Source organism: Macrotis lagotis, chromosome X, assembly GCF_037893015.1.
Source record: "Macrotis lagotis isolate mMagLag1 chromosome X, bilby.v1.9.chrom.fasta, whole genome shotgun sequence".
NCBI lineage: Eukaryota > Metazoa > Chordata > Mammalia > Peramelemorphia > Peramelidae > Macrotis > Macrotis lagotis.
The window spans coordinates 702568458-702589859 of NC_133666.1; the positions used below are offsets into that span (position 1 = coordinate 702568458).

Genomic DNA, 21402 nt, shown 5'->3' on the forward strand with positions numbered 1-21402 from the left:
GCCTCGGTCTCGCTCCTTCCTCAGGCGCCGCCGGGGCCGGGGCCGCGGACCCCGAGTCCGGGGTGAGTTGGGGCGCCGGGGGGCGGGGCGCGACGTTCGGGCCTCCCCCGCGAGTGCGCCGTTGGTGCCTGAGGCCCCGCCCCTGCCGGCGCGCGCGCCCATTGGCCAGCGCCTCCTCCGGCCCCGCCCCTCCCCGCGGGGCTCCCGAGGGCCCCCCTGGGGGCGGGGGGCCCAGACGCCCCCCGTGACCCCCGTGACCCCCCGGCAGGACGCGCCTCCGGCCGCAGCATGGCCTCGGGGCCCCGGGCAGCGGGGCGCCAGGTAAGCGGGGCCCAGAGCCCAGGCCCGGGGGCCGCGGCCGAGGCGCCCCGGGGGCGGGGGGCGGGGGGCGGGGCCGGGCCCCCCACGGCCGGGGAGGGGCTCCCCATTCCAGTTCTGTGGCCCCTCGGGGCAGGGCCTCGGGGTGCGGAGCCGGCCCGTTGGCCCACCCGAGGTGAGGCGGCTGCTCTGTGATCTGAGAGCTGCCCATCTGGGCACTGGGGGCGCCCGGACGCAGCCCGCGCCGCCCGGGGCCTTCCCAGCGCTGCGCTCCCGCTCCCGCTCCTGCTCCTGGCGGCGGCGCTTCATTTGCACAAACCCTTGATTCAGTGTCAAATTTAGCCGCGTGTGTCCTGGAACCTTGGCCCCTTTACCAGAAATGTGATGAGCCAGCTGTTCCTTGTGCTTCCAACGGGCTTGTGGCATCACCTGGTATGGCTGTGTGAGATGTTCGTCTTTGCCTAGTTTCTGCCATGCTGTCTTGCAGTGTCCCCACCAAGAAACTGGCGCCTTGAGGGTGGGACTCCAGCACATACTCAGTCCCTCATCACTTCTTTGTCCATAATCAATACTTCCTCAGCAAGAAGGATGAGCTTTCTAGTCCTTGGCCGGCCCATCCCTCTCCTTACAATCCCTGGGGGCCAGAAGACTAGAGTGAAGCTGACCTTTGCCAGAGATGGGTCAGGGTTAGCATTAGGTTGCCTGGGCATGAGGTTTGGGGCTGCCTCCTCCCCTTCCTCTGTGCACAGACATAGCAACCAGATGGGTCCATTGAAGCCACATGGATGAGCCGAGACCTTGCACAGAGCGCTGATGAAGAAGAGACGGGCCAAGAATCTGAGGTTCGGGTGCTTCTCCAAAGACTGACCCTTGGTGCAGGCTCGCCGCCATCCCCGTTACCTCAGCGCTAACAGGACGTCGTACCCGGGATGTTCTCACACTGGTGGGAGACTCAGATGAGAGTCTGCCTCGGATGTGCTGCCTGAGGAGGCAGAGCAGCTAAAGAGCCTGTCCCCGAGCTGGAGTCACATCTGCATCTGGTCTGCCCATGGCCCTTGGACAGGTTTCTCACCCCCTCTTTATTTTAGACAGCTCTTGAATGCAGCAGAGAAGAATCATGGGATCTGAAATTGAGGCAGAGGTCACTGAGTCTCTGTCCCTCATTTTACAGATGAGGAAACTGAGGGAGGCAGGTCACTGGTCCCTAATTGCATTTGTAAGGGAAGCTTCCTCTCCTAAGGATTCACCCACCGGTGAAAGCAGAGGTCTGTTCCAAATACCCATCACTATCTATAGAAATGTCTTTTGATATTATTCTAATTATCTATATTATTATATTATTACCACAGACTATTGAGTATCCCATGTCACTTTGCATTGATTCAGGTGGCAAGCTGGTTATCATCAATTCCTTTGGATTTTGAATATCAGAAGTTTTTTTTTCTTTGTTTTAGAGGTTTTGGGGAGACAGGGTTAAATGACTTGCTCAGGGTCACACAGCTAGTAAGTGTTTGATGCTAGATTCGAATTCAGGTCCTGCTTATTCCAGGGCTGGTGCTCAATCCATTGTACCACCTACTTTCCTCAAATGTCAGATTTTAGTAGAAATATTTTTCAAAGATTTTCCCCCTCTGTTTCTTTTCTTCTTATTTTGGGTTCATCACTTCTGCTTATACAAAGACAACTTTGTACAGTCATTTCTGAGGCCTTAATGCTTGTGGCACCTTTTTGCCATGGTTGTTACACATTAAATGAACCAGAGGATGCAGTAGAAATGTGGGGCTGTTATTGCCCCCTTGCTGCAGGAGTCAGACTCCAGGACAGCCTGCGCATACAGCAGGAGCCCACTCGATGTCTCACCCAGGGATTCAGAAGCCCAGACAGTGAGGGAGCCGCTCTGCTCTTTCAGGAGTCAGTGACCTTCAAGGATGTGGCCGTGGACTTCTCCTGGGAGGAGTGGGGGCATCTGGGCCCTGCCCAGAAGGAGCTGTACCGTGAGGTGATGCTGGAGAACTACCGCAACCTGGTGTGCCTGGGTGAGGTTCACAGGCTCCCCTGGGGACCCAGGGAAGACTCTTTGCTTCATTGTTTTAGTAAATCCTGGGAGTATCTGGAGTGTAGACTGTAACTATTTGCCAAGAGGCAGAACACAGATGAAAGGTCTTTGCATTGGACACTGGACACTGGGAACTTAAAGGGCGGTGGCTTCTTGACTTTCTTTGCCCTCAGATCCAAGATTCCCCCCCCATCCCTCCAGTGAGCATGATGCTAGAGCTTTCTGGAGGCCTCTGAGCCCCCCATCCCCCCCAGCATGTCTACTCTCGAGGGCTAAGAGTAGACTAACAGGGACTGTGGGGCTCCAACTTTCTCCTATTTCTAGGGCTTGCTGTTTCCAGTCCAGATGTCGTCTGCCAGCTGGAGCAAGGAGAGGGGCCTTGGATACCTGAGGGAGGCATCCCAGGAAGCCGCTGTGCAGGTAAGTGAGTCAGTCAGTCATCTAAGGGGAAGCGCTTTCCTGGTGGAGCCAGCGACCTCTCCTGGCAGCTGACTGACCTGTGGAGGACTGAGCTGCCCCTTAGAGTCTGTCACCTTCACCCCAGCCTGCCCCTTCCAGGCCTCTCCCACTGCCTTGGACAGATAAGTCTCAGCTGAGGAGCAGTCTTATTCTTGTTCTTCTGAGGTCCATGAAGTCGACTAAAGAGAATAAGAAGTGTTTTAAAATATAAAGGAAAAATCATGTAAAGGGCAGGATCTCTGCTTGGGGTACATGTGATGGTGTTCAGTGGCAGCCCTAGAATGGCAAAGCTGCTCTTGTTGACGCACTCTTTTCGTTTCCTCTGGCAGTCTCAGAGCAGAGATGGCCAGATGGGAGGTGATGCCCAAGATAAGTTGGGAAGGAGTGAGAGCCCCAGGCTGCCAGTGTGTGTTCAGGAGATCTGTCCTGGGTGCACCTGGGAGGGGGGGCCTGTTGAGCTGCTGTCAGTTGTGTGTGAAGGGTCATAGTGAGCTGGTCAGCAGCTACAAGACAGGAGAAGGACCAACTCACATCAAGTCTGCGTGCATTTATGAAGGCGTTGGGCTGAGCCCTGGAGTTGCCAAGAAAGGCCAAAAAGAGACAAGGCTCCCTTCCTTCACACACACAATAGGATCCAAAATGCAAGAAGGGAGAGGAGGGGGCCCACTCAGGACTGGTGGCAAAGCCCAGAGTATGTAGGAAGGCAGGTCTGTGCCCTTCAACACAAAGGACTTATTTTTATTTCTTTAAATATATATTTTTTAATTGTCAACAATTTTTTCCCTCCTTTCCATTTCTTACCACCATCACTTGGAAAAAAATACAGTATTTTGCCTCGTAACAGATAAACATATTGAAATAAATTCTCATTTCCTCCCATCTGTAAATGGGCGTTTCATTCAGTTTATCACTTCTGTTATGATGTGGGCAGCATTTTTCATTATCTTGTTTTCCAAATTCATAGCTAGTCATTACCTTGATCAGAATTCATAAGTGTTTTTGCCTTCAGACCTCTGACACTGCCTCGTCACCTCACACAGGCCTATTGAAAAAGCCTGGGACAAGTCTCTCCCCACTCCAGTCCTTCATTCAGTATCCAAGTAATTTTCCATGTCCTCTGGTTGGCATTCAGAGTCCCTCCTAACCTTCCAGTCTTTAGACTCCCCCCGCCTCCATCACATAGTCTTCAGTTCAGTGATGCTGGCCTCCTGACTCTTCGATGAACAAGATACTGAGTCTCCCATCTGCATGCAATCCTGTTGCCCTGACTCTCCATCTACTGGCTGCCCTGGCTTCCTTCAAGTCCCATTTAAAATTCCACCAACCATGGGAAGCCTTTTCTGTTGGTAATCTCCAGTTTATCCTGTCTGTACTTTGTTCACCCTTAGTTTTTCCCATTCGCCTTCCTCATTAGTCTGTGAACTCTTAAGAACAGAGATTGTTGGAATTAGGGTCAGAAATGATTCTCACTCTAACCTGTGCATGGAATAGCATTGGCCAAATGGTAGGAATTTAATGACTGTTTGTTAACTGACTCAGTGTTGTACATGTCATCTGGTTCACTGATCAACCTCAACCAGATCAATTTGACTGCTGGTGTAGTAGAGTTGGAGATCTGGTATTGCCAAGGCTGCTTCCTCCTCACCTCTTTTCATTATTTCCTTTAAGATTTTTTACTTTTTCTTCCTTGCAGATGAATTTTGTTCTTTTTTTCCTAATTCCCTGAAGTAACCTATTTTGGAGTTTAATTGATATGGCTTTGAATTAGTAAATAAATTTAGGTATTGTCATTTTTATTATTTTATTATATATAGTGCTTATTTCCACCAATTGATATTAATAATAATTAATAATAATAATCTTCAGTTATTTAGCTTTCCTTCGTGCTATTATTGTTTCATAGTTGGATTCATATAATTATTGTGTATATCTTGGCAGATAGACTCCCCAGTATTTAAATTTAAGTTATATGCAGAAATAGTAATGATTTATGTAAGTTTATTTGCTATCCTTCACCTTTGCTAAAGTTACTGTTACAATTTTATATTTGACTCTAGAGTTCTTTTTTTAAAAAAAATTATTTAGGGATCTTTCGTTAAGTATACTGTCAAATCAAATGAGAAAAGATAATTTTTTTTCCTCCTTCCCTCAGTTTCTTTTTTTGTTCTTATTGCTTTAACTGGTATTTCTAGGAATATATTAAAAAGTAGTGGTGACAGCAGCCATTCTTGCTTTAACCCCAATCTTACTGGAAAGAATTCTAATTTATCCTCATTACACATAATGCTGAATTTTGGTTTCAGATAAATGAATTATTAGGAAAAAGTCCATGTAGTCATGTTTTCTAATGTTTTTAATAAAAAAAAAATGAGAGTTGTGTTTTGTCAAAACCATTTTCTGCATTGATCTCCTAGCATTTTAATACTGTCTATGGGGTTTTCTTGGCAAAAAAATATTGGAGTGGTTTATATTTCCTTCTCCAGTGGATCACTTTTTTTGTGATTGAGATCGCCATACTCTGATGATTTTTGTTCTTATTAATATGGTCAGTTACTGTTTATTAGCAGCAAGGTGGCACTGGATACTTACTGTTTGACATTGGGCAAGTCACTTCACTGACCTGCCTCAGTTTCCTCAACTATAAAATGACTATCATAATAGCAACTAACTGCTATAGTTGTTATGAGGATCAGTGAGATCACATTTGGGAATCATTTAGCACAGTGTTTGGGACATAGTAAGTACTTAAATTTCCCTCCCTCCTAACTTCAAATTTTCCCCTGAAAACAGTCAAGATCAGGTAAATTTTTCTCATGCCATTCAATTGTAGAGCTTAAACAAAGCTCAAATCTAGATAAACAAACCAAGGAAAAACTCAATATCCTAAGAAAATAATCTTGGTTAGGGAGATAGGAAGGAAGAATGGATTTATTAAGAATTTACTTTAAAAATAGTCTCATTTTGTTCTCACAACAAATGTGGGATATAGTTACATTATGACCCCATTTTGCAATTGAAAAAACTGTGATAAAGAGAGTTAAGTGTCTTACCCATAGTCCCACAGCTAAGTATCTAAGGCTTGATTTGAACTCAGGTCTTTCTGATTGAGTCCAGCATTTTAGCTACTGTGCCACCTAGAGAGTAACTCCAAAGACAATCATGGCCTCATAAAAAATTCAAGTAAAGTCTCCAAGGGAAAAATGTCCAGAGACTGCAGAGCCACTGGAAGTAATACAAGAGGTGCAGCCTGGAGAAGCTAAATGAAAATTGGCACCTTAACATAAAAGTAGGGGGCAGCTAGGTAGTGCAGTGAATGGAGCACCAGACTGGAGTCAGGAGGACCTGAGTTCAAATATGTTCTCAAACACTTTATAATTACCTAGGTGTGTGATCTTAGGCAAGTCACTTAACCCCATTGTCTTGCAAAAATAAAAAAAAGCCATAAAGGTAGAAAACCTCATTCAGGATTGTATATCCTTAAACTTATATTGAGTCAGATGAAAGACAGCAACTCAGTGGACAAGAATTATTAATCAAATCCAAAAGATTGAGGGGAAAAGAGAAAATGTGTGAAATATAATATCCAAAACATTTGCCTTGGAAGGCAGGTGAGATATATAATCTAAGGAAGGAAACAAGCATTTAGTAAGTGCCTCCTATGTACTTGGCTTTACAAAGATGATTTCATTTTGTCTTTACAACAATTCTGAGAAGTTTATGCTATTATAGCCATTTTATAGTTGAGGAAACTGAGGCAAACAAGTTATTTGGATTTGAACTCAGGTTGTCTAGAGTCCAGACCAAGGGCCCTATTCCCCATACCTCCTAACTGCAGGTTATCAAATTATCTGAAAACTATCAGCAGAAAAAGGTGTCAGTACCAGGTTGTCAAGAAACTATTACTTGAAAACTTCCAGAACTCTTTGAATCAGAGATCAAAGTAAAAACAGAAACAATCCTGTCACCTCTGAAAAAAATCCCTAATTAAAAATTCCTAGGTACACCATAGCCAAAATTCAGAAGTTATAAGTGAAGGAAAAAAGCATAAGTGACCAATAGTAAAAATTCAAGTACTACTAAGGAACTATAACAAATATCATACAAGACTTAGCAACTGCCACTTAAGTAAGAGGAGAACTTGGAATATGATATTCCAAAAGTGGATGGGATAATTTATATTTAAGACAACCTATGCATGAAAAGCAAATATCTAAAGGGAAATGAACATTTAATGGAAGAGAGGATTTCCAAGTGTTCCTGATGAAATAGATAGAACTGAGTAGATAACTTGAAATGGAAATGCAGGTGTCAGTAGAAGCAGTAATTTATTGTATTTATTGTATTTATTTATTTATTTGTATTTAATCAAAACAATATGAAGGGATAAATTATTTACACATTAATTGAGGGGTAAGAAATAGATTTGTTCTCAGAACCTTAATATCTTTAAGAGTCTTAGGACAAAGTTATAATAACAGAAATCTATGAATTGTCTAATTTATTTTTAATGATTTTAGAAGACAAAAATGAGAGGCACCAGGGAAGAAAAGATGAAAGAGGATGAAGGAAATTACTACTGCATAAAAGCAGTGCATAAGATGAAGTATATATAGTCATCCAGTGCTTAGCATAGTGCCTGGTACATGGTAGGCACTTAAAAAATGCTTATTGATTGAGCAAGTCCATCATTCCCTCAAGGAAATTAATGGAGCGAATGAATGGGCTTCACCTGAATCTCACTTTCATCTGAATTGGCTATGAATAAAGATTAAACATAGTTATACACAGAGATTTTTCTCAGAAAGGAAATAGAGGACAAGAACAAGGGAAAGGAGAATAATAGCTTGTTAGGAGGATAAATTGTTGAGGAAAATAAGCTCAATTGGTAGAAAAATCTTAAGTAGACAAAAAGAACAAAGGAAAAACTGGCATTGGTGACAAGGGAAAGGCATGAAAAGAGTGACACCAGAGGAGAGGGGCCGTTAGCTTTTAAATCTTAAGCATAATGCATGCCTCCACTTTTCTACCCCCTTATTTGAGATGCAAGCAAAGAGCTGCCTTGCTGGATTTCTTTGGACCTCACCTTCATGTCTTCCTTCTTCAGGAAATTTTTCATTATCCTGCAAAGCTGAATCTGCCTGGTACTTGCATCAAATCATTACCCTTGGGCCTTTTAATTGAACTCTCTTCTTTAAGGGCAAGGATTCCATTTAAGGAGTGGACCCTCCTTGGTCTTTTACCCATTTAGCACTGCTACACTGCTTTTGGATTTCTACATCATGCTTCATCCCAGCTACCTTCCTCCCCTTTTCCTCCCCACCCCACTCCCATCACTTTCCAGCTTCCCTTTTTTGTGTTTTGTTTTGCTTGTAGTAGATGGGAGGCTCCTTGAAAGCAGGGATTGTCATTGGGGTTTTTTTTGGGGGGGGGTAGTTTTTTGTAGGGCAATGGGGTTAAGTGGCCTGCCCAAGGCCACACTGCTAGGTAATTATTAAGTGTCTGAGGCCGGATTTGAACTCAGGCGCTCCTGACTACAGAGCAGGTGCTCTATCCACTGCTCCACCTAGCCGTGCCGCCCCGCCTTGTCCTTGTTTTTATTTGTTTTTGTATCCCTAGTGCTTAGCACCGTGCCTGCATACATTGTAGAAGCTTAATAAATATTTATTGACTGATTGGAAGGATATTCTACAATTAACAATCTGAACTGGGCATGTTAATGAGATCAGCTCCGCCCTAAAATAGAAGAGGGTAGTGGACTGTATTAGGAGGTAGAATCTGATAATGTGGTTTATAAGAAACATAAGAATTCACAAAGGTAAAATGAAGGACTGGAGCAAAGTCTCATGCTTCAGCAGTCACGATTTCAGATAAGACTATAGTAAATAGGCTAAATGAAAGTGCTAAGCAGGGAAATTAAATTATGTTTGATTTCCATAGCCAATTAGTCAATTTCAGTACATGGTATATATGCATTGTATAGCATCTAAGTAATTAAAAGCAAAGGAATTGAATCACCAGTGAGAAATAAATGAGAGATCTATAATAGTGGAAGAATGTAACAGACTCCTTTCAGACTTAGACAAATTAACCTACCCCAACCAAAAACCTTTAAGGATCTACATAATACTTTAGGGGAAAAAATAGATATGGTCACTTTTTAATGGGAATAGAAAAGAATTTACATACAACTCTACTATACATGACACCTTTATAAAAATTGTCCATTGTCTCACCATAAAATGTTGAAAAGCAGAAGTGCTACTAAACACTACATAATAAATGCAATATACAATAAAAGGCTTTAACTAAAGAATTAAAAGTAATTGGAGGTGGGGGTGGCTAGGTGGCAAGGTGGATACAGCACAGGCCCTGTAGTAAGGAGTACCTGAGTTCAAATTTGGCCTCAGGCATTTAATAATTAACCTAGCTGTGTGGCCTTGGTCAAGCCACTTAACCCCATTGTCTTGCAAAAACCTAAGGAAAAAGAAAAGTAATTGGAGGCTAACAATTCTAAACAAATGGTGGGTAAGTCAAAGAACAAATTGTAACAACAGAATATATTTTAAAGAACAAAATACACCCAATCTTATGGAATGTAGTTAAAGTAAATCTCAGGAAAAATTTAATATCTAAATGCTTTCATCTATAAAAGAAAGTATAAATGAAAATATATACAATGTAAAATTTTTGATAAATCAAAAAATCTGAAGCTAAGTAATTATCAAAAACTCAGCAGTCTTATATGAACAAAACTGATAAATAGATGAATATAAAATACCCATATTAACAAAAGAAGAAACAAACCTTTAGATAACCAGTATCAGGAAAATAAATTGAACAAGTGACAAATGAACTCTAAAAAGAAAGAAAATACTACAGAACCAGATGGGTTTGCGATTGAAAGCAATCAGATTTTCATAGAAGTTAATTCTAATACTGCTTGAATTGTCTGCTGTCATAAGAAAAGAAGATGCCAATTCATTCTCTGATTCAAAGAGAATCTCAATATCTAAACCAGGGCGAGACAAAACAAACTAAATCCCTAATAAACATTGATACAGTCTAAGAGACAAATTGAGTCACATTAGCTTAATAAGAATAAATAAGAATTTGCTTGTGAATCCATCTAGTCCTGAATTTTTTTTTCCCCTCTGAAAGTTCATTTGTTTTGTATTCAATTTGTTTTTCTGAGTTTGAATTGTTTAAATTCTTTCTTATTCTATTAATCTGGGTACTTTGTTTTGATAAATATTCATTGCAGATTTTAGAGGCTTGTAGCTGGACAAAATATGTATGTAGTTATAGCCTTAATTTCTTCTTCATGTGTAGTGAACAAAAATTTCATTTTTTAATCCTGGTTTTGGGTTTTTTCGTTCTTTTTCATCAAGTCAGCTAATGGATTTATCTAAGTGTTTGTTTTTTCTTTCAATTTATATCTTTGAGTTTATGAATTTGTTTTGCTTTTTAATTGAAGCTTTAGAATTTGTTAATTTTATAGTTTTTTTAAGTTAAATGTCCAGTTTGCTAATCTGTTCTGTCATTTATTGATGCTGCTATTTATAAATGTGCATAGGATTGCTTTAGTTACAATCTTAAAATATCTTCATATTGTTTCATTATCATAACTATTTTTAATAAAATTTGTCATTTTTTTTTGGTTTTTACAAGGCAATGGGGTTAAGTGACTTGTCCAGGGTCACACAGCTAAGTAAGTATTAAGTGTCTAGGGTCAAATTTGAACTCAGGTCTTCCCAACTCCATGGCTGGTACTCAATTCAATGTGCTACCTAGCTGCTCCCCCAAATTTGTCATTTTCTTGATTTCTACTTTGACCAGCTTGTTTTTTAAGATTAAGTCTCCATCTTTTTTTCAACATCTCTTAATTCTTATAATTTTTATTGCATTATTGTCAGCAAATAACGTGCTTAATACTTCTATTTTTGCACATGTATGTTTCTTTGTCCTAATATATAATCTTTGTAAAGGTACTACAGGTAACTGAAAATATTTATATTCCCTTTTGAACTCAAGTAACTAGATATAGCATTTTATAATATCCAGCTTCTCTAAAATTCCATTCAGGCCTTAACTTATTTCTAGTTTATTACTTTTATTAGATTTTTCTAGGTCTGGAAAGGATACCCTATTTTGATTTTATAGTATTTCTCCCTGAAAGATTTTCCTTTAAGCACTTAGGAGCTTTGGCATCCAATTCATTTTATGTTAAGTATTGATGATGATTTATTGTCTGTGGAACCTTTTAGTAAAATGTACTTTCTCTGTGTCTTTTAATTGTCTATTTTTTATTATTTCCTGGTCTGAAATAATGATCATCCCCCCTGCTTTTTTGAATAAAGCTAAAACATAAAAGGATTTTGCACCAAACCTTTCTTTTAATGTTCAATGTCTTTATGTTCAAATGGTTTTTGACTAGCACTGTTAGATTCTGCTTTTTAATCTCTGCATTCCACTTCCATTTCACAGTTACAGTTTTGACTCACTGAATGCCTGTCCATCTCATTCTTTTCTGCTTTTTTCTTGCTTCTGCTCTCTACCTTCTTCATTTTGTTCCTTCCCATACACCCCTTTTTTTTCTTTTTATGCTCTGACCCTATCCTTTGGGCCTAGAGTTTGTTTTTGTTATACTTAATTGTTTACATTAATCTACCTTTCTTATTAGTCCCTCCATTAGTCTCCCTCTGCTCCCTTCTGTTTCCTTGTTGAGTTGAATAATTTATTTCTACACCAAAATTGTTGAGTATAATTGTTCTACCTTCTTTTGAGCAATTTATATAAAAGTAAGTTTAAAGTAAACCCTGATCCCTCACATTTGTAGTCTTATTGCACATTCCCATTATGAACTAGGTGTCCCTTTCTCCTCTAGTTTTTTTAACCTAAAATATATTTTTCCTTCCTTTTTCTTCTTTCAGGATCATCAATACATAACAAAACCACTTACAGGCTCTCTTATAAGATTCCCTCATGATCCCTGATATTGATGGGGTTCTGAAGAGACATATGTGTCATCTCTCCATATTTTAATATAAACAGTTCATCCTTTAGTCCTTTATAATTGCTCATTCATATTAACCTTTTTATAGTTATCTTGAATCCTCTGTATTTCAAAATTTCTAATCAGTTCTGATCTTTTCTTCAAAAATTCTTAGGGAGTGGCTAGGTGGCGTAGTAAATAAAGCTCCGGCCCTGGAATCATGAATAGCTGGGTTCAAATCTGGTCTCAGACACTTAATAATTACCTAGCTGTGTGGCCTTGGGCAAGTCACTTAACCCCATTTGCCTTGCAAAAAAAACTAAAAAAAAAGAATTCTTAGAAGTCCTCTATTTCCTTGAAGGTCAATTTTCTTCAACTGTAGTTTTGCTTAGTTAAAATGTTAAATTAGTTAAATTATTCAGGATTGCAAGGTTTTATCCTTTGCTATTTGGAAGGGAGAGGAGACAGGAGAGAGGAAAGGGAAGGGAAGTGAAAGAAAGGGAAATGGGGAAGAGAGGGAAAGGACCTGGAGAGCAAATGAAGTGGATGAAACATAGCTGTTTTCAGGTATTTGGAGAGGGATTCATAGAGTGGAAAGAGCACTGAGTCTGAAATCAAAAAGAGCTGGGTTCAAATCCAGCCTCAGATACTTCCTAGCTGTGTGACCCTGAACATCACTTCACTTCAGATTGCCTCAGTTTCCTCTTCTGTAAAATGGGGATCACAGCACCTGCCTCCCAAGCCTGTAAGAATCAAGTGAGATCAAGTGAATAGTTTTAGCTCCTGGAATGTGGAATGTGGTAAGGGCTCCTTCAATGTGAACTATAATATTACTATTAGTATTCTTCTCAGTAGCCCCAGAAAGATGAAGCAGGAGAATAGGGAGAAGGCACAAGAGAACATGAGAGTCACCCAAAGTGGAGTGCACTACTTGGGGAAGCTCCTGACCAGCCTCTGCTGGGGGAGGACCCTTGATTGGGATGTTGTGATAGACCGGGTGACTTCCAGTTCTCTCAGTCTGTGATTCTGTCCTTTGATGACCTCCTTTTTTACTGTTCTTAAAAGGTTCATATTGAGAAAAGAGTCGCTGGTGCTTTTTCTGAACTTTTCTGTACCCTAATAAACTCTTTCTAAAATTTTCGGTGTGACTTCTATGTTTCCTTTTATGTTTACAATATGAGGTGAGAAAGCATAGCATCAGTTATCTGAGCCAGTCCTTTGCTCTTTCATATACATTTTTGTAGAATGTGATCTTTGTTTCCTTTCAGCAGCACCACTATGAATAGACAGTCAATTAGAGAACATTTATTAAGCACCTCCTATTTGCTAGGTTGTGCCTGATTCTTTGTAACCCTATTAGGAGTTTTCTTGGCAGAGATACTGGAGTGGTTTGCCATCTTCTTTTTCATACTTCTACCAAATTTTATTTAATAATAAATCTAAAATCTAATAAGGTAGCTAAGTGTTGCCATGGTTAGAGTACTGTGCCTGAAGTCAGGAAAACCTAAGTTTGAATTTGACCTCAGACACTTAGTAACTATATGACACTGAGCAAGTCACTTAATTCTGTTTGCCTCATTTCTTCATCTATTAAATGAGCTTGAGAAGCAAATGCTCTCTGCCAAAAAAAAACACTAATTGGAGTCACAAAGGCCCTCTTGAAAAACTGAACAACAAAAGTGTATAAGAGAAGGCATTCAGATTGAGGTTTGGAAAAAGTTTCTTGCTGAAGAAAGAATACCTTAGCTTGAACCCTGAAGGCAGCCAGGGAAGCCAGGAAGCAGAGGATGAGGGAGACAGTTCCATCTTGGGGGAAGCACATGACAATACCTGGAATCAGGAGAATGGATTGTTTTTAGAACAGCCACAAGGCTAGTATTAATATCACAAAATAAGGAAAGGAAGGAAGGTGTAAGAAGACTGAAAAGGTAGGAAGGGGGCAGGTTATATAGAGTTTTGAACTCCAAATGGAATTCTGTGTTTGATTCTAAAGGTAACAGGGAGCTACTGTAGTTTATGGAATAGAGGAGCAATAGGGTCAGTCCTGCTCATAAGGAAAATCCCTTTGGTGGCTGAGTGGAGTATGGATTGGAGAGGGCAGAGCCTTGATGAAGGACTTTCCCTTGCCCCTACCCACCCGGGGCAGCCACTACAGTAGTCAAGATATGAGATGATGAGGGCCTGAACCAAACTGATGGTAACATCTGAAGAGAAAAGGTGATATGAAGGCAGAAACAGTAGAACTGGACAACTGATTGGATATACATGGTGAGAGTTAGTAGTTAAGGATAAAACTTAGGTTGTGAATCTGGGAGATGGGAAGGATGATGTGCTCTCAATTGTAATAGTTTGGTGTGTGAATTGTCTCATTTTTGCCCCTTAATGCTATTTGTAACATTTGGGCAAGATATTTAACCTCATAGCCTCAATTTCCTTATCTGTAAGATGAGAAATTTGGATTATAACAGAGGATCTTAACTTGGTTATCTCTGAACTTTTTTATTTTTATTTTTTGCAAGGCACTAGGATTAAGTGACTTGCCCATGGTCACATAACTAGGTAATTATTAAGTGTCTGAGGGCAAATTTGAACACAGGTACTCTTGACTCCAGGGCGCCACCTAACTGCCCCCTTCTCTGAACTTTTTTTTTTTTAGATTTTTCAAGGCAATGGGGTTAAGTGGCTTGCCCAAGGCCACACAGCTAGGTAATTATCAAGTGTCTGAGGTCGGATTTGAACCCAGGTACTCCTGACTCCAAGGCTGGTGCTCTATTCACTGCACCACCTAGCCGCCCCTTCTCTGAACTTTTTTAAAAAAATATTTTGGTAAGTGTAGATCTATCTACATGGTTTCCTGGTGATCTCATATATTTTATTTTATGCATTTAAAAACATAATTTTAAGAAGAGATCCATAGGTTTTCACCAGATTGCCAAAGGTATCCATGATATACCAAAAAAGCTAAAAATCCCTGGACTGAGATAATTTTTTTTTTTGGTTTTTGGTTTTTGCAAGGCAATGGAGTTAAGTGACTTGCCCAAGGTCAGCTAAGTATTAAGTCTCTGAGGCCGGACTTGAACTCAGGGTCTCCTGACTCCAGGGTGAGTAGATAATCTTTCAATTATCTTCTAACCCTAACAATCTATGAATCAACCTATCTAGTTTAGATTGCCAGAATATACATTTTTAATGTTATTTTGTCCAATTACATGCAAAGATAGTTTTTAACATTCATCTTATTGTTTTTATTTTTGTTTTTTAGATTTTTCAAGGCAATGGGGTTAAGTGGCTTGCCCAAGGCCACATGGCTAGGTAATTATTAAATGTTAAGTGTCTGAGGCTGGATTTAAACTCAGTTACTCCTGACTCCAAGGCCAGTGCTCTATCCACTGTGCCACCTAGCCACCCCATTTATCTTATTGTAAGCTTTAAATTCCATATTTCTATACCACCCTCCCTTCCTTCTCCCCTCCCTAGGGCAGTGAGTAATCTGATATAGGTTATACAAGAGCAGCCATACTTTATGTTGATGGCCTCCATATTTTCCATCTGCTTGTCCTGATTCTTCCCTTTAGAATTTAGAATTCTTTTTAGAACATAAAAGGTAGGAAGGGCCTTGGAGTTGGACAACAAAACCTTATGTCACAATTCAACTTTGACAATTGGGTAGCATAGTGTCCTTAAGCAAGTCATTAAATCAGCCTGAGCCTCAGTTTCCTCTTTGGGACACATCCTACATATTGGGACACAATTTGTTTTCTCCATGTTATAACTAAGAAAACTGAGAGTCAAGGAGGTTCTACATTCCGCCCCTAATCCCACAGCTACTGTCAAAAACAGGATTTGAACACAGTTCTTCCTGGGGTTACCACCAACACTCAAGAATTACTTAAGTCTTTTACATATCAGAGCTAGAGAGGGTTGTTTCTGGGCCTATCTCCACATTCACCCCTCTAAGATACACTTGACTTTCAAAAAATATTTGCGATAATGATAATATGTATTTATGTAGCCCTTGAAGGATTGTGAAAGAACTTTACTTATTCCTACAGAACTAAGGTTCTTTTTGCCAAGAACATACCTTGATAGAGATTTAAGTAAAAGCTGTGTATAGGGCAGATGATGCAGAGGACATTTACTTTTTGTTTGTTTCTTTCTTTCAGTTTGGGAAACTAGACTTGAAACCAAAGAGTCAGCTTCACATCAGAGACTTCTGACACAAGAATCATCTCAGAAAAGACTCGAAAGAGAAAATCCCTGTGATTTTCACTGGGGAGAAGTCCAAGAATATAATGCTAGTTTAGAGAGGCAGCAGGACAATGAGAAAAATGTCCCTAAATATGGTATACATAGAGAGAGCAAGTATAATGAATGTGGGAAATCATTTAATTATATATCAGACCTCCTAGAGTATAAGCCAGTTCATAATGGAGAAAAATGTTATGAGTATAAGGAATATGGGAAGGCCTTCTCCAGGACACAGTTTATTAAACAGAAGAAAATTCAGACTAGAGAGAAGTTTTGTGAGTGTAAAATATGTGGGAAGGCCTTCTGCCACTGCTCAAAGCTTGATCAAAATCAGATGGTTCATACCAGAGAAAACACTTATGTATGCAGTGACTATGAGAAAGGCTTCCACCAGAGATCAACACTTATTCAGCATCAAACTCTTCATTCTGGAAAGAAACCTAATGAATACAATGAATCTGGGAGAATCTTCAGCTCAAGATTTATAGGACATCAACAAATTCATCCTGGAGAGAAGCCTCATGAATGTATTGACTGTGGGAAGGCTTTTCATCATAGGACAGGACTTATTGAACATCAAAGAATTCATAGTGGGGAGAGAGCTTATGAATGTTATGAATGTGGGAAAGCCTTCTGCCAGAAACCAGGACTTATTCAGCATCAGAGAATTCATACTGGAGAGAAACCTTATGAGTGTAAGGAATGTGGAAAAGCCTTCTGTAGGAATTCACAGCTTACTGAACATAAGAGAATTCATACTGGAGAGAAACCTTATGAATGCAGTGAATGTGGAAAGGTCTTCCGACAGCGCTCAAAACTTACTAGACATCAGATAATTCATACCAGAGAGAAAATTTTCATATGTAGTGACTGTGGAAAAGCCTTCCACCAAAGTTCAGCACTTATTCAACATCAGACAATCCATACTGGAGAAAAACCTTATGAATGCAATGAATGTGGGAAGGCCTTTAGCTTGAGCACACGATTATTTATACATCAGCGGATTCATACTGGAGAGAAGCCTTATGAATGTATGAATTGTGGGAAAGCCTTCCATCATAGAACAGGACTTACTGAACATCAGAGAATTCATACTGGAGAGAGAGCTTATGAATGTTATGAATGCGGGAAAGCCTTCTGTCAGAGAGCAGGACTTACTCAGCATCAGAGAATTCATACCAGAGAGAAACCTTATGAATGTAAGGAATGTGGGAAAACTTTTTGTCAGAGAATAGGACTTACTCAACATGAGAGAATCCATACCGGAGAGAAACCTTATGAATGTAATGAATGTGGGAAGGCCTTCCGAGTGAGGACACAACTTACTCAACATCAGATTATCCACACAGGAGAGAAACCTTATGAATGTAATGAATGTGGGAAGACTTTTTGCCAGAGCTCACAGCTGACTAGACACCAGATAATTCATACTGGAGAGAAACCATATGAATGCAATGAATGTGGGAAGTCTTTCCGCCGAAGTGCTGGCCTTAGCCGACATCAAACAATTCATACTGGAGAAAAGCCTTTTGAATGTAAAGAATGTGGGAAGGCCTTTAGGCTTAGCACAGCACTCACAGAGCATCAGAGAATTCATACTGGAGAGAAACCTTTTGAATGTAATGAATGTGGAAAAGCCTTTCGTCTGAGTATAGGACTTACTGAGCATCAGAGAAATCATACAGGAGAGAAACCATATGAATGCATTGAATGTGGGAAGGCCTTTAGCCAGAGTACACAACTTAATCGACACCAGAGAATTCATACTGGAGAGAAACCATATGAATGTAATGAATGTGGAAAGGCCTTTGGCCAAAGATCACATCTTACTCAACATCAGACAGTTCACACTGGAGAAAAGCCTTATGAATGTAATGAATGTGGAAAAGCCTTTAGCCGAAGTACTGGTCTTACTGGACATCTGAGAATTCATACTGGAGAGAAACCTTATGAATGCAATGAATGTGGGAAGACCTTCCGCCTAAAGACTGGACTTGCTGAACATCAACGAATCCATACTGGAGAGAAACCATATCAGTGTAATGAATGTGGGAATAATTTTCGCCTGAGCAAACAGCTTACTCAGCATTACAGAATTCATACTGGAGAAACACCTTATGAAGGTAAAGCCTTGTGAATATAAGATTTTCAACCTGAGTACCCACTTTACCAAAAATTAATGATTTCAAACTAAAGAGAAGTCCTAGAGGAGAAGCAAATTCCAGTTAATTTTCCACAGAAGCAGTTCCAAACTACTTCATCCTCTTCTGAACAATCCATTTTCTCCAACACTTATTTTGCAGGTGACTTAGATTCTTAATATGCTGGGGGGTGGAGGGTGGAGGGAGGGAATGATCACAATATGACAGACTCTACTCAGCTCCTTTTTTCTTTTTTTTTTTTTTAGTCATGAGGGGGTATTCCTGCTTCTTGACAAAGCTGTTGCCTTTTATTACTCCCTAAATCTTACATCTGTCCTTCACATTCCATATCCAAACAATCTATAAATCTTGCCAATTTTACCTTCTCAACATGTTTAGCGTTGTTGTCTTCCACTCAACTCATATGGGCACCTTCTTCCAAGCGTCCTCCTTTGTCAACAGGACCTCTGGAATAACCTTCCAATTGGTCTCCCTGGTTCCAGCATTTCCATATATCAGTCTGTGTACCTCAGATGATGTTGCCAGAAGAGTCCCTTAGAGCAAAAGCCTAATCCCTATATGAAGCTGTTGAAGAGTCTCCAATAGCTTGCTGGTCCTCCTAGATGAATTAATAACTTCTCTTGGGGATGCTGAAAGTTCTGTGTTTTCTAAAACCATCCTACCTTTCCAGATTTTCATATTTGTTCCCATTTTTTTCTCTATTCCAACCACATTGGCCTTCTTTCTCTTCCATGAAGATGATATTCCAACCCCTTCCTTTGTGCCTTTGTACAAACTGTGCCCTTTGGGCCTGTAATGTTTTCTCTCTTCCTCCATTTAGAATCCAAGACTGTCATCAAGGCTTAACTCAAGTTCTGTCTTTTATATTAGCCCTTTTATTGGTTATCTCACTATTGTTTCCTGCTCTGTGTTTCAGGTTTCCTTACTCTGTGTCATATACCTCACCTGGATCCCAGTCACTTTGTTCTGTGTATCTCATTATGATCTGTATATCATGTTTCCTTAAGTAGAAATCAATTGAATTGATTTGGGACAATAAACCTTTCTAAGGCAGATTCATTCCTTATAAATAAAAGCACTGTACTGCAAGGCAATTCTAAAATAAGTCCAAATTCTCTTCACTGCCTAAAAGATTGATTAATCAGCACAGAATAAAAAAGCAAACAGGACATATTGCCGAAAGTTGAAATCAAAAAACGGATTGGAGAGAAATAACCATATTGTTATACTGTGAAATGGCACAGGGTTAGTGCAAAATGATTTGGTATTACTCAAGAACTGCAAAAGTTGGCCCCATGTTGAACCAATGGAACTATCTAATATCCTCCACCCTTGAAGCCCTCCTTGTCCTGTTATTTCTGCTCCTGCCTTGCCAATCCTCAACACTGGGTTACTCCCACTATTACTGGAGAAAGTCACACAACAGTGTTATGTGGGTCCTTTATACAAATGTGTGTTCTCTGAACTCCACTAAGTCTTCACTGCCATATGTCACCTTTTAATTTGTCCCAGTTGACTCACATCTTGCTACCTGTTCCAGACTTCTCCACCTCTCACTGCAGCTCAGCCAAGAAGTTCACCTGCTTTCCTGTAGAAAAGATAGAAAAGCATGAATATCCTCTTTTTTTCTAATTCTACATCTTAAAACTGCTCCTTGTCATCCCATAATTCTGCTTTGCCTCAGTCTCTAGCAGTTCTCCTTGTCAAAGCCCACTTCAGCCAATCAGAAAACACTGATTAAACATCAATCTGTGTGCCAGATATTTTGCTAAGTTCTGGGACACAAAAAGAGGTGAGACAACCCCTGTCCTCAAGAAGTTTGCAATCTAATGAGAGAGATGACACAGTTTCTATGAAGCAATCTATATACAGGTTAAATGGGAAAATGTATTCTAAGCTACACCCTTTTACAGGAGAAGAAACTGAGACTCAAAAAGTTTAATGCCTGACCCAGAGACACACAGCCAGATATCCCAAGGGTACACTAGGCTTCTAGTTCCAATTCATCCTCCTCATGACTGCCAAAGTGTTTGGAGTGTACAGATCTGAACATAAATGGTGCCCTACTCAGGAATCTTTTTTTTTTAGGTTTTTGCAAGGCAAATGGGGTTAAGTGGCTTGCCCAAGGCCATACAGCTAGGTTATTATTAAGTGTCAAATTATTAAGTGTCAAATCCATTTGAACCCAGGTACTCCTGACTCCAGGGCCAGTGCTTTATCCACTACCACCACCTAGCCGCCCCTCTACTCAGGAATCTTGAGTGGTTCCCAGTTGCCTCCAAGATAATTCATAAAGTCTCAGCCTAATAAAAGTTTTCATACTCTGACATCAGTTGATTTCAGACTTCTTAATGTCCATTAGAGAGTTCAGATGATTACTTGAAAACAGGAGAGGTCACCAGCCTTTTCTCCCTTTTCCCCAATATTTAATAAGATATGTTTGATTTTGTGGACGGTCTGTGGCCCCAGAATAAACATGGACTATGTATGTATATGCAAAAGACCTTAAAAGATTATAAAGATTAAAGCCATAGACAATGGAATAAAATATAGGATTCAGTGGACCAACCTTTAGTCTTACAGCAGGATGTGAGAAGGGCTTCCAAATAGGGTTCTGGACACTTAGAACTTAGGAAATACTTTGTGAGGCATTGAGATCTTTAGCATTAGGCAGGTTGTTTATCCTACCAAAGCAAGCATCAACAGTTGAGGGCGTGGGTCTAAGCAGAAAGCAGGAGTCCAAAGAAGATCATGACAGCAGTAATAATAATTAACCTGTAACATTCAAGGTTAGTGAGGTACTTTTCAGATGTTATATAATCCTCACAACAGCCCTAGGAGGCACATGTCATCTTATAAATGAGGAAAATTAGGAACAGAGATTAATCAATTTGCCCAGGGACACACAATTACTAAGTGACTGAGGCAGAATTTGCATTCAAGTCTTCTTGAATCGAAGTCCTACACGATCCAGTGTTACCAATATTGTGCCCCCTGTAAATTGGATGACTATATCTTCTATGCATTTGTCCATGCCTATGATAAAACATTAAACAATGCAGGACCAAGCTTTCTGGAGCATTACACCATAAACTTTGTGCCATGCTGACACAACCATTAAACACCTATTCTTTTAGTGCCATCAATCTAACCAGTTCTGATTTGAC

At 40.3% G+C, this 21402-nt stretch overlaps 1 protein-coding gene across 1 annotated transcript in view; it reads left to right on the top strand.

The window, feature by feature from the left end:
• LOC141499673 (uncharacterized) overlaps positions 1 to 18604 on the top strand; it is a 53000-nt gene extending 34396 nt beyond the window's left edge. Inside the window, exons 17-21 of the mRNA XM_074202322.1 lie at positions 25 to 321; positions 1198 to 1261; positions 1826 to 2354; positions 2699 to 2794; positions 15989 to 18604. Of these exons, the coding sequence (XP_074058423.1) occupies positions 25 to 321; positions 1198 to 1261; positions 1826 to 2354; positions 2699 to 2794; positions 15989 to 18210 (3208 nt within the window). The 3' untranslated portion in view covers positions 18211 to 18604. The remainder of the gene's footprint in view (positions 1 to 24; positions 322 to 1197; positions 1262 to 1825; positions 2355 to 2698; positions 2795 to 15988) is intronic.
• Positions 18605 to 21402: the final 2798 nt, after the last annotated feature.